Source organism: Euprymna scolopes, chromosome 2 (genome assembly GCF_053919585.1).
Source record: "Euprymna scolopes isolate OS-2025 chromosome 2, ASM5391958v1, whole genome shotgun sequence".
NCBI classification, from domain to species: domain Eukaryota; kingdom Metazoa; phylum Mollusca; class Cephalopoda; order Sepiida; family Sepiolidae; genus Euprymna; species Euprymna scolopes.
In genome coordinates, this window is record NC_136483.1 from 119,238,737 (window position 1) to 119,256,287 (window position 17,551).

The following is a 17,551-nucleotide window of genomic DNA, read 5'->3' on the forward strand; positions in this document are numbered from 1 at the left end:
GTACGAATATTTGTTTCCTTCCTCACTGAAACTATGTGACTCGCCAATCTCAGATTTTGAAAATTTAAATGTTAAATAGAAAATTGAATAAATATTGGATACAATTTGCACACATATTGCTTAATTTAGATGAAAATAAATTAGTGAATTTATTTTTTCTTTTAAATCAGAAAAATCTGAAAAATTGATTTGTCAGCTCCGTTTAATGACAAATCATTTGATGATTAGTGTGTGTAACAATTCTTCCGTGTGTGACATGATATTTTAATAATCAATTTTTTTCCCCAAAAAAATATTTGGATTGTTTTTTTGTTTGTATTTTCTCTGATTAACTTTTTGCTGCTTGTTGTTGGTCAGGTGGAGATACTTTGTGTGATATCTCACTATCAATGTTGATTATGGGATTTTTTTCATTATTTTGTTTTGTTAGCTTGAGGCTTCTGTAGTTTTGACCAAATCCAGTCAGTGGAAAACTAAACTATAGGAGGCTCAAAAAACTGATGCCATAAAAGGGATTGATACACATTGGAGAAGGTATTCACTTCTGCCTTGTTTTATCTTATTTTTATCATTTTTTTTCCACAGTTTAAATGAACGCTGGCCCCCAAATAACATGCGGACAGATTTTTCCATTGATCCAAAACACGAGGTTTGTTCTTCCTTCAATTTTTTTATTTATTCATCCTCTTCACCCCTTTCCTTCTCTTTTTACATTCTTCGATTTCCAGGAAATGGCATCCATATAGAAATTTTTTTCTATGAATCGAAGATTGAAAACAGTTGAACCAATTAGCTGGAATCGAAAGCTTAATAAACATTTCACTTCAATTCAGACTCCTGAAATTTTCAAACAACAATGCTGATTTGTGAAATTTTGAATGATAGGATTCTGACACCTGCTTTTAGAATTTTGAACAGTGGCATTCTTATACTGACTCTTGAAATTTAAGTGTTTGACTCTAACGCTAGTACCTACCTCAGAAATCTTTTTCCATTTGTAATAATTTATATTAATTATAGTATTTTTATTTTGAAAGTGGATTCGTCTGTTTTTCAAGGCTTTGCTTTTTGTTTGTTTTTAATAAACAAAATTTAAAGAATTTTTTTTTTTTTTCCAATCCTGAAAAACTTGGTTGTGGAGTTGATAGAATTTGATTCTTAAAATTTAAAAAGCCTCTGAGTCCACACCTCTACATTATAAGATTTCCAATAGTGTTAAGTTTTTAAACCCATAACTTGAATTGTATTGAAGTGGTGGTATTTTTGGAGATATGGGATGAATATAAAGAATTACATAAAAACGCTTCTGTATAAATCAACAAATATATTCACAACTAAAGAATTAAAAGTCTCTATACAATAGGTAGGTCGAATTTAAAAAAAAAAATCAATTTGGCTAGACCCAGGAAAGTTGTGTAGTAGTATAATAAATGCTTATACAAAAAATTAGATTTCTTACTTGCACCGTTAGTTGAGGAAATGACATTAAAGATCATCTACATAAACGCATTGAAAATCTTTTTTTTATATATTTCCTTATAAATTGGTTAGAAAAATTATCTTCAATATTTCATTGAAATAAAATAAGGTAAAACAGATATAAGATAACTAGAATTAAAAAACCTAACCTAACACCTATTACCACTGACAGTTCTAAAATTCATCTTTTAATTTCCTTAATGAAATTGGAACAGTCATAACATTTTAAAAGATTGAAAGAACAGATAATTGTTTTTGTTATAAAAAAAATGTGTATCCTCTTGATTAACATATTGCATCAAATTGTTGTACATAAGATCCCTTATAAGCAAATACAGGCTTCATTTGATGACACAACACCTTTGCAGTTATGCCTGTCTCTTGCTTCAAACACATACACTGATTTAAAAGCTTTGGTTTTTAATTTAACTGTCCTTCAACACTTTCAGAATGTGAGAGCAAATCTGGCAACTTCAGCTTAGTTCCATTCATCAGTGAATCCAAAAGTTCATCTTCAGAAAATGTTTTGGTAAAATGCCAGTTCACCAAATTCCACTCTGTGAAAGGTTAATTAACTCCGACCAATGATTGGCATTAAAGTTGATTTGTGTTATTTTTTTTCAATCTTTTTTTTTGGTCGGCTCCTCACTCCTGAAAGAATATAAAAATTACTTTATTGAGCTAACTTAAAGTAAGCTTATCTATTTTAATGTTTATAATGAAATGCAAACAAATTTAAAATGACTCGATAAATCAACATGACCAATTTAGTTAATATTATATCTAGAAGTGTTTAGTTATGTTTAGTTTCAGAACAGTTTCCGATAGTTCGTTGTTCTAAACAAGTCTTGAGAGGTGACTGGTTTGCAGTAGACAGTTCCACAGAGCAAAATATTTTTACCGTGTCGAGACGGAAAAAACATGCGAAATTGCTACAGAAAAGGTTTAATATTTATGAAGCAATTCTGGTTTCTGATTGGTTGGTAGCAGAACGTGAATTTGATTTGCCAGTTCCTAGCAGCATCATTTATAAATAGAATCGCCCGACTTTGTGGAATCATACCTCATTTTGAATAAAAAATATTGCAACATCCCCCACTATTTTTTTATAATGGGCAAGTCCCTTGTGTTTGTTCTGCTCAAAAAAAAATATATATATATTTTTATATTCAATTATACATAACAAAAATTAGAAATCATTTGGATCTTAAAATTTTAGCATGTAAAAAGACACCATTTTTAATTGTGTTCAAATGTCAAAACAGATATATATGTGTATAGAGAAGAGAAATAAAAGAAATGGAAGGTATTTTTACCTTAAAAAAGGGGGGTAGGTATGTGAAAAAGAAGCCATTTCTTAAATTTGATTATGCAGTTTTATAAAAAAGAGAAAGAAAAAACGCATACATATATGCATATAAATAAATATACATAAAAATAAACATACATGCAATGTGTACCCGTTTAAAGAGTTTTTTTTTGTTTTGTTTTGTTTTTTTTATTATTAAAACAATGCAAAAAAAATATGGGACATTTTTGAAAAATAAAAACTAATGTACAAAAAAAATAAATAAATAAAAGTCAATTGTAATTTATGCGCACCTTAGAATAAGCATGCAAAAAGTATTTGTCGAAAAGGAAAATTACAAAGAAGAGATTTTTTTTAAAAAGTGACTTTTTTTTTTTTTATTTCAGTAAAAGTATTAGTTACGTATTAGTAGATTAAAGTGTTAATACAAATAAAATGGATACAGTTTAACGTCTTGTCCAGGACTATGCATTATATGTATAAATTGTTACTTATCTAATTGACAATTTTTTTTTTCATTGCTTCTTCTCTCACAGCTAGGTCATCTGGTTTTACCATAGCATACAATACATTTTCAGGCAGTAAAGAAAAGCATTATGCTGTAATTTTTTTAAAGTAAACTTGAATTTCAGGTGGCTGTTTCTTGATCTTATTGATCAAATTGAAAATATACAGTTGCTCGTTATGGAACATCCCTTTTTATTTCAAACAAATTAACTGCATATACTTTAATTATAAATCTTATGAGGCTGTGAAGTTTGGCAAACATTTCTTGTGGATTTCTCATGTCCATAAGCACATTAGTCTGATAGCCAAAGTTAACCATCTTGCTCAATTTTCCAGGCAGCAAATTTAGGGTCAACTTTTTCCTCTAGAAATACCAAGTACATATTTGAATAAAAGTCTCTGGGTATAGGTTAGTTCACTTATTTCCTCAGTCGTAAAACAAATATCCAGAGGACAACCAACTGGTGTAAATACAACTTGGAGTAAATGATTATAATCATTACTACATAATTTACCTAGAGGACCAGCAAAAGTTGTAGGGCTTTTTATGGTTCCATCTATATGTTTACAAAAAGCATTAAATGGAAGTTCATTTTGGTGTATAATTTTGTCTGCAGTTTTCTCTCAACAAGTGTTACAAGTCCAGCCTCACAACCTGCATTTGTATTAGAATAGCCTTAATTGTAAATACACTGTTGTATTCGTTATGCAACACTCCTTGCCAGTAGGTCTGACACTGCTGTTCCTGGCAACACATGGAAGTTTGTACCATCTCTTCAGGTTGACACAACAGTGTTGTAACTACACCTAAAACGAGGCTTGTCACAGTGTTATAGCTATAGCTTCATTAGCTTTGTCCAGTATATTTTCTATGTATTCAACTTGCATTGATTGATTGAAATCAGCAATTGAAGCACATGTTCCCGCACAGAAATTTTATAATAAGCCCTACTCTCCCCAATAGTTTACTTCAACTTATGTAGCTGTCATTGTGCAAAGGCAGTGTGCATTCTGCAGATTTATCTGCCATAAGTACAAATAAGGAAAGATATATAAATGCTAGAAATAATCGTAACAATGAAATGGTTAAGTGAAGGCATATTGAACTCAACAGAAAACACATCGAGTGGCAGAAATTAGGAACTTGTGATTTCTGGAACATTTATAATAGTGTGATGAATGAGCAATCAACAATTTCTCTGACTATCCAACAATCATGAGGTTGTTTGTATGACAACCAAAAGAGCTGAACCTCTTACTCAGCGTTTTGCCTCCAATTTAACCTTAGATCCAACAAACTGCTCCCTCACAAATTTCCTTTTGCAGACAGAAGCTACTCTCAATGATGACACCATGCTCTATAAGAGACACAAGGTGAAAACAAATGTACACATATCTAAGGCAATGGCTGAAACCTTAGAGATTGATCTTCAGTCTGTAGTGGAATGGGGACATAAATGGATGGTAACATTTAATGCTAAGACTAAACTTCTTTAACAATTGCAAGAAACCTTCTCAATCACCAATTATCATGACATAAAATGCTACCTGAGAGCTCTTTGTTCAAAATCCCAAGCAACATGAGTTAGAGCAAATACATTGAAGATTGCAAAGAAGGTGGGATCCCTCTACCATGTTAGAAAATTACTCATACCTGACAGTATCTTGTATCTCTACAAAGCCACCATTCCCCATGCATCAAGTACTGCTGTCATCAACCACTAGAATTTTCCTCTTAAATAGTGTCCAAAAAATGAGCCTCCGACCTGCACTGTGAACCAAGCTTCAACCCCTGTCCCAATGTTGCATGCCTGTGCCTGTTTTACAAGTATTTTAATGAAATGTGTTTTGACAAACTCCTAGCACTTATGCCACCTCAACATAAATACTTTCAACTAACAATAAAATCCCACCCCTTCATTGTAGAGGTCTCTAGATGCTGGAAAACCTACTCTAGTAGTTTCTTCCCTCAGACCGCTAGACTTTTGAATTTCCTCTCTATGTCCTGCTTCCCTGATTAGATATATTATACATGCAGAAATGTAAATGTAATGTGAACAGACATCCTGTTGAACTCCCTATAGGTATGTCCTCACATAGTAGCACCTTATAACCAAGTGGTTATATGCCTTGTTTGGGATTAAGAGTTAAAAAAGAAAAAAGGATATCTTGCGTGAATTCATACCATTAGTCAGAAAAAGTTTCAATGAACAAAGTGATAGATTATGGTTAAATTGGTTGAGTGGAAGAATACTGATGGAGTGATAATTTTGCAGGTCATTTCTTTCACCAGAATTCTTAAATACTATTAACACAGGCAATTTTCTAGCTATTAAACAAAATTTGGCAAAGCATTTATTGTAAAGTTTGGAGAAAACATGGGTTAGCTCATCAGAATATTTTTTTATTAGCATAGCCAGGATAAGATCAAGCCCAAATGCTTTGGAGATATCAAGGTTTTTATGATAGCTAAGATTAGGGAAGGCGCTATGATCATTCATCAAGTGTGGCTTCAGTTCGCAGTGCAAATTTGGGAGGGAGTAGTTTGTGGAGTTCAAAGTAAACAACTGGGCAAGCAGTTCAGCCTTATTAGTTGCCATGCAAACGATATTATGGTGATTGGATGATTCACCACGCTATAATAGGTTTTCCAGAAGTCACTAGTTCCTTATTTTTGCTACTCGATGCATTTTCTGGTCATCTCAGCATATCCCTTCTTAGCTGCAGCTATTACTATCTTACATTGATTTCTTGATGCTATAAATTTTGGGTTCTTATTTAGAATTCAAATTAATTTAAAAAAAAAAAAAACTACAGAAAAATCTTTCCAGTGTACGTATCCATCATGGAACAAAAATGTCATCTTCCAAAAATTATGTAAATTGATCAAATAGTTTTATTTTCATAAAGAAAATAATTTTTTAACAATTTAAAATGATTAATGTAAAATCGTTAGCATTACAAGACTGATCTTGCAAGTTAAAATTATTGTGGACCCACCTGTACTTGTTTCTTTTTCAAGATGGCAATGTGAAACAGTTCCTTTTTGCTTACTCATAACATTTGATTTTCTTAGTTAAAAATAAAACTACATGATCAATTTACATGAGTTTTGAAATATGACATTTTTGTTTCATGACAGTAAACCTCAATGACAAAGCTTGCTGAAAACTTTGATGGTGTCATACTGGAAAATACTGCCAAGGTATATGATGAAACAGCAACACAGATTGCAAGAAAGAAAAGAAAAAAATACACAGAAATTGAAATCGACACAAGAAAATAAGGCTGAGAACAACATAAAAGAGCAGGAAAGTTGCTGGAGTATATTAACAGGGATGCTTCACTCCAATGGCTCAAAAGTGGGAGACTTCCATTTGATGAGGAAAAACTCATTGTAGCCAATCAAGATCAGGGCTTACTCACAAATGGATAAAAAAAAAATGGCTGACCTACAAGCAAATGGCCAGTGCAGGTTTTGCTACTCAGCAATTGAGAGCCCAAGGCACTAATATCTGAATACCCAATCTTATTAACAAATGATTTTTACACTGTCCGGCACAACAAAGTATGTAAATACCTCCATTGGAAGATATATGGAGAGATGAAACTTGACAGATTGTTGAATATCTGGGAACATGAATTTTCCCTGGTAACATCAAACAGAAAAGTGACAGTGTTCTATGACAAAGACATACAGACGAGCAGATACATAAAAGACAAAGCCATCAAGTCAAACATTATAATATGGAACAAACCTGAAATAACTGCGCTCATTATTGATGTTGCAGTCCCAAGTGACTTTGGCCTAAAGCTGAACGGGGAAAAGATAACAAAATATCAGGACCTAAAAAAAATGATCTAAAAACATGGTCTCTGAAAGAAATGAACGTTATACCGGTTGTGATAAGAGCAACTGGCCTAATAAAAAAGAATCTTCAGAAATACTTAGAAGCAATCCCGGGAGGAACAAGCTGTAATGAAATACAGATAGCAGCCATAAAGGGAACAGTGTCTATTCTTAAGAGCCCGTGGATATAAATTTAAATCATAATGGAATCGAGTGTTAGCTCCAGGAGGAAGCCCCTTGATCTCTTAAAACTAAGTAAAATAATATTAAAAAAATAAAGATTTTTATGTATTTTCGTTTTTAATTAGATTCAATTCTAAATAGGAACCAATTTTTTATTGTGGAATAACAACTACACAGCATAAAGTGAGCTATTGTAGAAAGTGTGGCTTGCTATAGAATTTCCGCACGGAGACTATGTCTGCTTTGATCCATTCAGTTATCTCTGTGATATCAATAATGAGCACCATTAAGTAGGGAGAGAAATTTATATGAAGAATGAACATCAAATTTTTCGATATACAAACACATAAACTAGTCTTATTATGTAAATTACATAAAAATCATTTAAAAAAACATTCATTTCCCTATTTTTCTCTCCATGCTTTACAGCTTGCCATGTACATCTGGAACGATGGCAATGGTATCGCACTTGAAGATATTCCTGAGTTCGGCAAGGGAGATAACTCTATCACTCGGTTGTCAGCAAAGTTTCCAGAATGTGTAAGTAAAAACTATTTTAGTTTTTTATTTAACAAAATTTTATAAAATTATCGAACTTAGAATGAATTGAGTATCTAGAAATCTTATGAAATTAATGATCTGAAATTTAGCTAAATGGAAAATATAATTAATGAAATTTTTATTTAATTTTATTTATCAAAATTTGGCATAAATATATATTTTTTAAATATGTACATATAAACTGTACAATTGTTCGATATATAATATCATTTAAACTTTCTTTCAAAACCTCTGATAAAAAATCGAAATAAGGAAATTGTTTTTAAAATTACAAAACAACTCTGTTTATAAAAAAAAAGATCAGTTATAAAAAAAGTAGAATTTGTTTTAAGCGAGATAACCATTATAAAAATGATTAGTTAAAACAAACAAAAAATCACATTACGTAGACCTCGAAATAAGAAAAATGTTATGGCAAATAAGAATCTTTAACTCTGATAGAATGTTAAAACTTTCTTTTAAAACCTGTGATAAAAAATAATTGAAATAAGAAAATTGTTATTTAAAATTACAAAACAACTCCATTAAAAAAAAAAAAAAAAAAAAAAAATAGAGACCATAATTACATGTACGTGAAAACTATAGCTTATGATGCAACCTCCTAATCTATTGCCCCATACGACTGAGAGCGAAATAACATTGGAAATTCTGTTATTTAAACAAATTCAAAAAATAAGGTTTGACTGCGTATACACAATTTTCAAAAGGCATGATTTTTCAGACCCTTCCTTGGTTTAAATGTTTATTTCTATACAAAGTAATTGACCTTTTTTTTCTAATTCTCACATATTATTTGACAGAAACATTGTTTTTTCAGCCTGACATGTGTGTCGAAAGTGTTTGGGAGACATACACACAAACATACAAACAGACAGTTGAGATTTATATAATAGATTTTTGGAATATAGAATTATAGGAATTTATAAATAAAATTAAACTACCTTTTATATTTAATTAACTGGCTTTTCCCACTCATTATCATCTCACAATTTCCTGGTGCAGGCTTGTCTGAAGATTCTGGTTTCCTAACCAAAAATGCATCAAACATTGATGTTATTGTTTTGTTTGTTGTTTTTTTCTTTTTTGAAGATATAAAGAATTTGAAGCATAAAACTTTTTCCAAGATTACTGGATTTGGCACTAAATAACCCCAAAACTGTTTATATGTTATAAAACCAAACAACCAATCACCTCACAATTTAATTCCTATTCCTTAAATCATCAAAACAAAATGAATCGATAAGAAAAAAAAGTATAAATAAAATATAAATAGTTTCTTAATACTTAATTTTTGCAAATAATTTAAGTTTTGTGAACAGAAATGAAATAGAAAGAACAGAACAGCACAGTAAGAGTCTGTTTTTTTTTCTTTTCGTTTCACCATTCTAAAAATTCATTTTCTTTTTGTCAATGTCAAAAGTGTATTTTTATGTAAACGCACATATCTGCATGTATGAATGCATGTGACCATCTGTTCATTAAAGCATAATCCAGAAAGAAAAAAACATTTAGAATAACTGAATGATATTCTTTTAATCTAATAAAGGGAGAGTGATTGTTATTCAAATTTAAAAGTTATTGTATATGTAGATAAGTTTAAGGACAAAATGAAATAATTTAGATGATTTAACGAAAATTTTCTTCTATTACGAAAGGATCTGGTATAACTGGTGGCAGTGAGAGTAGATAAATTGTAGCGAGTAAAAATGGATGCCACCTTATTTTTGAATGGTTTATTTAGGAGAATCTAGTAATTCAGAGAAAATATAACGAATATTGAAGACAAAATGAATGCATAATGTTTGGAAACCTGCAAGAAGGCTTAGATTGGATGATGGAACAGATTAGCATACAAAAGTTTTGGTTATTATTAGTGTTGGGACGATTCCTAATTTTTATACGATTCCGATTCCAGGAAAATATTGATTAACGATTCCGATACCAAGTACGATTCCGATTCCTAGAGAATTATTGTTTTGAAATATACCAGGTAGTTCTATACTTATGGTCGGTAGTTTCCAAATATGTTCCCTAACTTTGGAAGAGATATTTTATGTCTACACCGTCGTGTTTTTGTTTAAATGAAATTATTATATAGTAAACTAAACGGAAAAATTAGCAAAATTTATTTTAGAGAAAATTTATTTTACTTAATTGGAATACAGAAAAAAAAACTCAAAGAAAATAGAATTTATCCTTCAGAGCAAAAACAAATAAAATAGAATTTACATAACAGAACAAAAACAAGAAAATTAGAGAATAAATACACACAATTCATTATTTTGGTCCTCATAATTAACAGATTTAATGAATTAAATAAAAAAAATATAGCGGAAGAGAAAGAAAATATATACTAATTAAATATAAAAAAGATAAATATTTGATTTAATAATTTATAAATGAATGTGCGTAATGAAAAAAAAAAAAAACAATATACCACGTGACATGGCGCCGTAGATACAAAATAACCTTTCCAAAGTTAATGACCATATATGAGAAATACCATTAATCAAAAGTTTTTGTGTTTTATACCAAAAGGTAGGTATAGCGAAAAGTTACAATTAAAGGAATTTCAAAAACGATTTTTTGTTTTGTTTTTGGTTGGTTGTTTGGATAGTTGTATTTGTGACGGCAGTTCTTCAGACCTCCATAATTCACAAGGAGTAGTTAACACCTATTATTTTTTCTTACTTTTTCATTGCTTTTACATGTTGTTTCTAACGTGAAGAATAAGTTTAGCCAAACTAATTTTGAAATCAAAGGAACAAATATAAAAATGATACCACTATAAAAAACAAATGAAATACTAGATAAAATTGAGCAAACATAATTACCAAAATTACAGAAAAAGATTAAAAAAAAAAAAAAAATGGTGAAGTTTGTTGAGTGAAATGAATTATTGAAAGAAAATTAATTGAACTAATAGAAATGTTAAATAAAAAAATGTCACATTTCAATATTTTTTAATAATTAAATTCTCAGGGTTGTCGAAATTAAGTGATTTTTTTTTATTAGACTTCTTTTGAAGCTTGTTACCTTGAAAAATACATTTAAAACCCTGTTTTTGTTAAAATAATTTGAAAAATAAACGCAATTAAAAAAATTTAATTGATAATTGAAACTTTAAAAACATATTAAACATTGAAAAATTACTTATCTCACAAATTAACGTCCAATAAAGTAGATACAGAAATTCGGTTATAATAAATATATCTTTCCCAAACTTAAAAATGAAATCTTTTTTTTTTATTGAGAGAGAGAAAGAGTGCTTTAAAATCGCCGGGGAGTGTCGCCTAAAATTTTAAAGAAGTAAATTTTAGGAGTTTAGTGCCTTTCAAAGACGGTTATCATAATTTATTATCATCATTTAATTTCCTATTTTTCCTCCCCCCCACACCTTTCCACGTGGTTCAGTAGTTAACCAGTGCTCCTGTTGCTGTCAGTCAGCTATCTTTACCTAAGTTTTAATTTCTAGTTAAAAGAATTTTTCATGAATAGAATCAGCATTTTTAAAAATTATTTTTTTAATTGTATATATTGTATTTACACTTTGAAGTTAAGGAGGGTTAAAAAAAATTGGTGACACCTAGATGGTGATGTAGGCAAAAAAAAAAAAAAAAGACACTGCGATTTCGACCCTCACTAATAAAACTGCTCTGAGTGACTAGTTGGTAATTTTTTGTTCCTTTTCTTTTTTATTTTGCTCCTCCAATTTATTTGGATGCTTCATAATTAAATGTTTTAACATGTTGGTTGTGGTCATGTTAGATGGTTTTATTCCTCGCGATATTGTAATTTGACAGACTTTGCAAATGGCTTTCAACTCATCATCTTTAACTTCAAAAAGTTTCCATGCAAGACTTTTTTTTTGAATTTGGGCCATATTAGAAAATTCAGTTTATCTGTAAACAAATAATTTACTATTAAATTTTATTTTAAAGCTAGTCACTTATTTGGATAATTAATTGAAAATAATCCGCTAAAAAAGACAAAAAAAAAAAAATATAAAGGGATGGGGCGGTAAATTGCACCAACCGGTAGTTAACAAAAAAAACTTATAGAATTTAATTTTTGAAACCAATGTATAAAAGTTTACATAATGAAATGCAAATATGCATTTTCTTTAGAATTTTTTTTTTTTTTTTTGTTGACTGTGTTCAATTCACACATGACTGATGCGGTTCAATATTGCTAAACTATAAGTCTGAAGTAAAATTCTATTTATAAATACTTTTTAAAATGAAATTATTTAATTAATCGTAAATATTATTTAGACATAAAAATTAATTGATTACAAAACCTTTTAAAAATATATATATTAATTTCTTTTTCGTTCGGCAAAAAACTGCGCAAAACACTTTTAATTTTCAATTTAAAATTCTAGAAAAAAGATTATATTATTCTGCTTTTAATATAATCAAATTCAGGGTTTTATCTTTCTGGAGAAAAAAAAAAAATGGATTTTATTTCAATGAAATTAAAAAAAAAAACTTGACTGAATTGAATTAATTACCCTTAAATTAATGAAGGGGTTATTTAATAACTTTAGGTTTGGAAGAGATAGGTATGGGGTCGATTTTTTTGAAATTTCAAAAGAAGCCGACTACTATCAAAACTTTGCGAAATAATACAACGTGATCAATTTCATTTTAGAGATATTTCTTTCAAAAGCCTTCTTTTAAAAAAAGAAAAAAAAAGTATATTGTTCTATTAAACCTTTTACTGTTTAAATAATTTGACTTTGCTCGTTTTATTTTAAGAAAATATAAGTTGAAAAAGCATTTTCATTCACTATTAGAAGATTTGTCAGTAAAAAAAAACAATCGCCAAAAAGATAAGCATTTTTTTATTTTTACTCGCAATGTAGAGCCCTGCATACTTCTTTTCAAGTTAACTCTTTTGTAGTTTTGATTACAATAGATCTGAATGAATGAATCTTGTAAGGGAGGGGCACTAAGCATTGCCCTGTTAGTAATGAATTTCTTTGGTTTCTTTTTATAACATGCTACATTTCTCTCTTGCGGTTAGAAATATCAGGAAATTTTTTTCTTTTTTTTCAACATCAGACTAAAAGAATCGTAATGAAGGAATTGGAAAATTAAGGTATTTTTTAACGATGCGATTCCGATTCCTCCCAAAATACACGATTCTTACGATTAACGATTCCGATTCCACTAGTTATTATCCTATTTTGTTTAAATTAATGGAGTAGGAAATCGACTTATATATATATATATATATATATATAAGAATTTTTTAATTTCAGGGCCATGCAATATCACCTGATGATTTATTTGTGGCTGTAAAGACTTTTAGAAAATTCCATGCAGACCGAAGTAAGTATAAATTCTGGAATTAGAACTGTAACCATTTCACGAATGTATCACGATTTTATTTTTTTTATTTGATAAAATTAATCAAAATCCATGAAAAATATCTATGCATCACCAATTTAATAAATAGAAACTCTCCCACCATAAATTTAATTTATATTTTTTTCAAACTAACTGTACCCCTCAGTTAACATTTATCAAGGCCAAAAGCTTCCTGAGGAAAAGGATTACTGCGATGAATATATTACCAATTAAATGATAAAGAGTATTATGAAAGGATTGAAAATAAATGAAATGAACAAAATATAATTATCACAACAATTCACAACCTGTTAATATTGGATTTGAAAACGATAAACATATACTAATTTCAAAATCACATATCACAAAAACTATTAAAAATACAAATGTGGAATTTTGCATGTTTAATCAATAGATATAGAATATATCCAAATGTCAGTGTTTTACACCTTGTAAAAATAAATAATATCCTCAAGAAAATGCAATAATTTTATGTAGTGTTTTTCACTTTGTTTATCATGGTGATGTATATATGTAAACAAGCATGTTCAACAACAATTTAACTTTAATAGAAGAGAAAGCTGCATGTTATCAACAATAGTGTTCTTTATATAATTGGTATTAAATTCTTCATTGGGAACTGACCAGATTCGTCCATTTGAGATGGTTACCACAAAGCCCCAGTCAAACACATACAGAGAAGAAACATTTTCTACTTCTGACCTAGCCCATCTAAAGGCATTTATCAAGAAATTTCTCCTGTGCTTCTTCCCTGCTTGTGGCACAAATCGCTTGGCCTAAATAAGTCATCATCATAATATACTACCAAAAACTGTTTTTGTTTACTGAAGCTGTAATTTCTAAATTGTGCCTGATCAACTAAAGTGCTTTGTTCATCTGTTTCACTGCTTTCTGATTCATTGTTTGGCAGTGTTTCATGGTCATTTATTAGGTCTGTGCCATTCAAAAATGCTTTCAAGTGGTTTCCCAGCGATTCTAAAGGTCAGTCAAGTTTTAAATGTTCAGATTTATTGCCAAGAACTATTTTCTGAAACCTAATTTCATCTTTTAGTTTAATTCCTGCTTCCTAGCACATGCAGCATTTGTGTGATATTCTCTTCGCTGAAACATGGCCTGCTATCTCTCTTCACCCTCTCAATGATGATTTTTTTTCTCTTGGCTAGTTTCCTTGCATTTTTCTTTTTCTCGTTTTGTTTCCTCCAGTTGTTGCTTTCTTTTCTGAAGTACCATCTTCTGTAATACTTGGTGGTATATTCTAATTTCTTTGGATTTGGATCCACACAATCCAAGCAACGGGAATTTATAAGACCAAAAAAGAGTTCAACCTTGATTGCCCTTCGGGGTTCCGTGGCACAGTTGATAAACGTTGAATCTCTACGGTTCCAGGTGAGAATTGTCTGAAGATAGCGGTTCAAATCCTACCCAAAATCTGCCAGAGGCTTACTTGGCTAAAACGTGGTGAGATGACAACTATGGATGGCAGTAATTGTGGTTACAACTAAGGAAAGATGAGGATAATAGTCTGCAATAAATAAAATTAATAAATAATACTCATCTCTATGATGAATTCCAATTAAAATAATATATAACAAGTACTTTGGCTGTCTGCTGAGTAGGATCCAGTAACTTTATGGTATAACAGTCCAAGTGCAACCATGGCACAGTTAATTGATTCACTCCTAGTATCATTAAGTACACTTTTTTGTTTCAATATTTCAATAATGTCATGAAATCTTGCAAAATTTCATGAATGCCATGAAGTCTTGCAAAAAATGTCACAATATCATTTCAGTGATAGTGGAGTGAAGCAGCAGCCTGGAAGAAGTTGTTCAATCTATTCTTTCTAAAACTTTTAATTGTAGAATTTTGTGACTGAAGGTGACAGTAGGCTTCCCAGGAAGTTCTACATCCATTTTTCATTCCACCTTGGTCTCATTACTTCACAAGCAGTTCTGATGAAGCGAGTTGCTGCATTTTATGAACTTCTAGAAAACTTTTTGAATTTGTCCAGACCATCTCTATTTTCTTATTCAGATGTTGTTCCCATTTTCTCAATACTTTATCAGATTCAGAACTGAGGCCAAGAAGAAAGCAAGCATTACAATGCAAATCTCCATATTTTCATCAGTATTAAGTGTATCCATCCTCTGTAAGTTAAAGGCTTTATCAAATGACTTCATGGCACTTGCTCTGTCACTCATAAAGCCAGTCAGATTCTGTAACATTGACCGAAATTATTTGTGTACAGATCAACCAACTCTTGGAGCAGATTAAAGGCCACATCAATTAAAGTATCTGAATCTTCCTTGAAAATTGAAAGATCAGTTACATATGAAAGCAACTGATTATTATCTGTTGAAAGTTGGTGTCCTACAATCTTTTGGTGATTCCTAGTTGTGCCATAAGGATGCAAGTCTATGTTGCTTGACTGTAGTAATGCTTCAGGTATTTGTTGTTTGGCCAAGACATGCCCTTTCTTAGCATACCTAAGAGATGATCTCTCTGATGGTTTTTTCTATTTATAGCTGTATGAAAATATATATCTTGCTGCCAATGTCAATTACCTTTCCACAATTCTTGCCAGATACTTCTGCTTGCCTTATAAGTTCAATAATGCACTTGATGGCATCTTTGGTATACCGGTTGCTATTATGTTTGTTCATAGCAACATTCTTCTCCCAGCCCTGATTAAGAAAATGAACTGTAATCTGTTCGATTTTCAACTCATTCTTTTTTTTTTTTCGTTGCTTTTCTTGTGAAGTTTTCTTGAATTGGAAAGGAGGGTTTGGGTTTTTTTCAGTTGCAGCTTCAACTTCAAAATTTGTTTATTTGATTGGCTGCTCTTTCTATCTTTCAGTCTTTTTTCCCATCTTTTCAAACGCTTGTGATATGCTGAGTGTCTAATTTTTTAAAGCTTCTCTGCTGCAGGGTAGATAAGGTACTTTCAAGTTTAATTTTATTTTCCTTGTTGTAATGATGACAAATCTTTATTCTTTCTCAGCTCTTCATCTTTTTTGCTTCAAAAGGTCATGAAACGACTGTATCTTTTCTGTCCGTCTGTTTCTCGTGGTTTAGACTTTCAGTTTTTTTCTGCATATCTTTCATTTCTCCCCTTAATTTTTTTTATCTGAATGGTTTTGGACTTAGAACAATGATGAATTTTCTAGGTGGCTCTCATCATCATTAGCCGGATTTTGTTGAATAGTTTCTCTTTTTACAAGCTGCCATAGCTGCATTGGGTGTAACTGGACTAGATTTTACAATGATTTTGGTGACATCCTCACTGATTGGTTGACACTAGTAATCTGCTTTCAGAATATCTTCATAATTTTGATCATGACGCCGAAATTTACAGAGATTTCTAGATGTTGTCTGAATTTTCTTTACTTGTTTCCCAAATGAATGCTTATCAATGGAACATCCAGATAGATACTCTGCAGCCTGACATATCCAGGATGATGAAGTACTTTTTTCTTCTGTAAGGAAACTAAGTCCAGAATGACGCCATTTGTAAGTGCAATTACTTCTGATCGCCTTGATAAACTTGGACTAATCAGTTCATCTCTTGTAATACCAGCACATGAAAAATGCTCTACAACAAATTTTAAGTTTTCAAATAAAAATGTTTGGAATCTGTCAATTATTTAAGTTTAAATAGACATCAGTATGAACTTTCTTAATTAAGTGCCTTATTCTCGACTAATGGATGGTGATAAAATTGAATGCAAATTTGACGACATCATCCCTTTTTTTTTTTTTTATTTAGATAGAAAAGTTGTAGAAGAAATTTATTTTTATGTCAACTTTAGTGATGGTCTTCTGCATCTTCCAGTAAAATTAAAAATATCCTTTAATTTCTTGAAATTACAATCTTCTGAAATAAAAATACCCCCAATTAATATTTCAAATCTAAATTAAAAAAATTTAATAACAGTATAAAAAACATAAATATTTTTCAAATTATAATATTATAATAAGCTGTTTAAAATGAGTAGAAGTTAACAATTAGTTTACCTTTATATTGTTTATTAAATTGTTAGGTGAAAGTACCGACTAGTTAAAAAAAAAAAAAAAAAGAGAGAGAGAAAAAAAAACTCTCTCCTCCACATGTTAAGGATGGATTTTTAATACTAGCATTCGCTGCATAAATACTATTGTTTTAACATTTATTTTTTGTATTGTTTATTATATTGTTCGGTGAAAGTACAGACTAGTTTAAAAAAACTCTCTCCTCTACATGTTAAGAATAGGTTTCTAAATATGGGTGTTCGCTGCATAAATACTATT

General features: G+C 30.4%; 1 protein-coding gene across 1 annotated transcript in view; it reads left to right on the plus strand.

The window, feature by feature from the left end:
* Nucleotides 1-17,551, plus strand: part of LOC145295018 (beta-1,3-glucosyltransferase-like) — a 37,845-nt gene that overhangs the window by 8,718 nt on the left and 11,576 nt on the right. Inside the window, exons 7-9 of the mRNA XM_080141430.1 lie at nucleotides 586-649; nucleotides 7,758-7,868; nucleotides 13,156-13,225. Coding sequence (XP_079997556.1) covers nucleotides 586-649; nucleotides 7,758-7,868; nucleotides 13,156-13,225 — 245 coding nt within the window. The remainder of the gene's footprint in view (nucleotides 1-585; nucleotides 650-7,757; nucleotides 7,869-13,155; nucleotides 13,226-17,551) is intronic.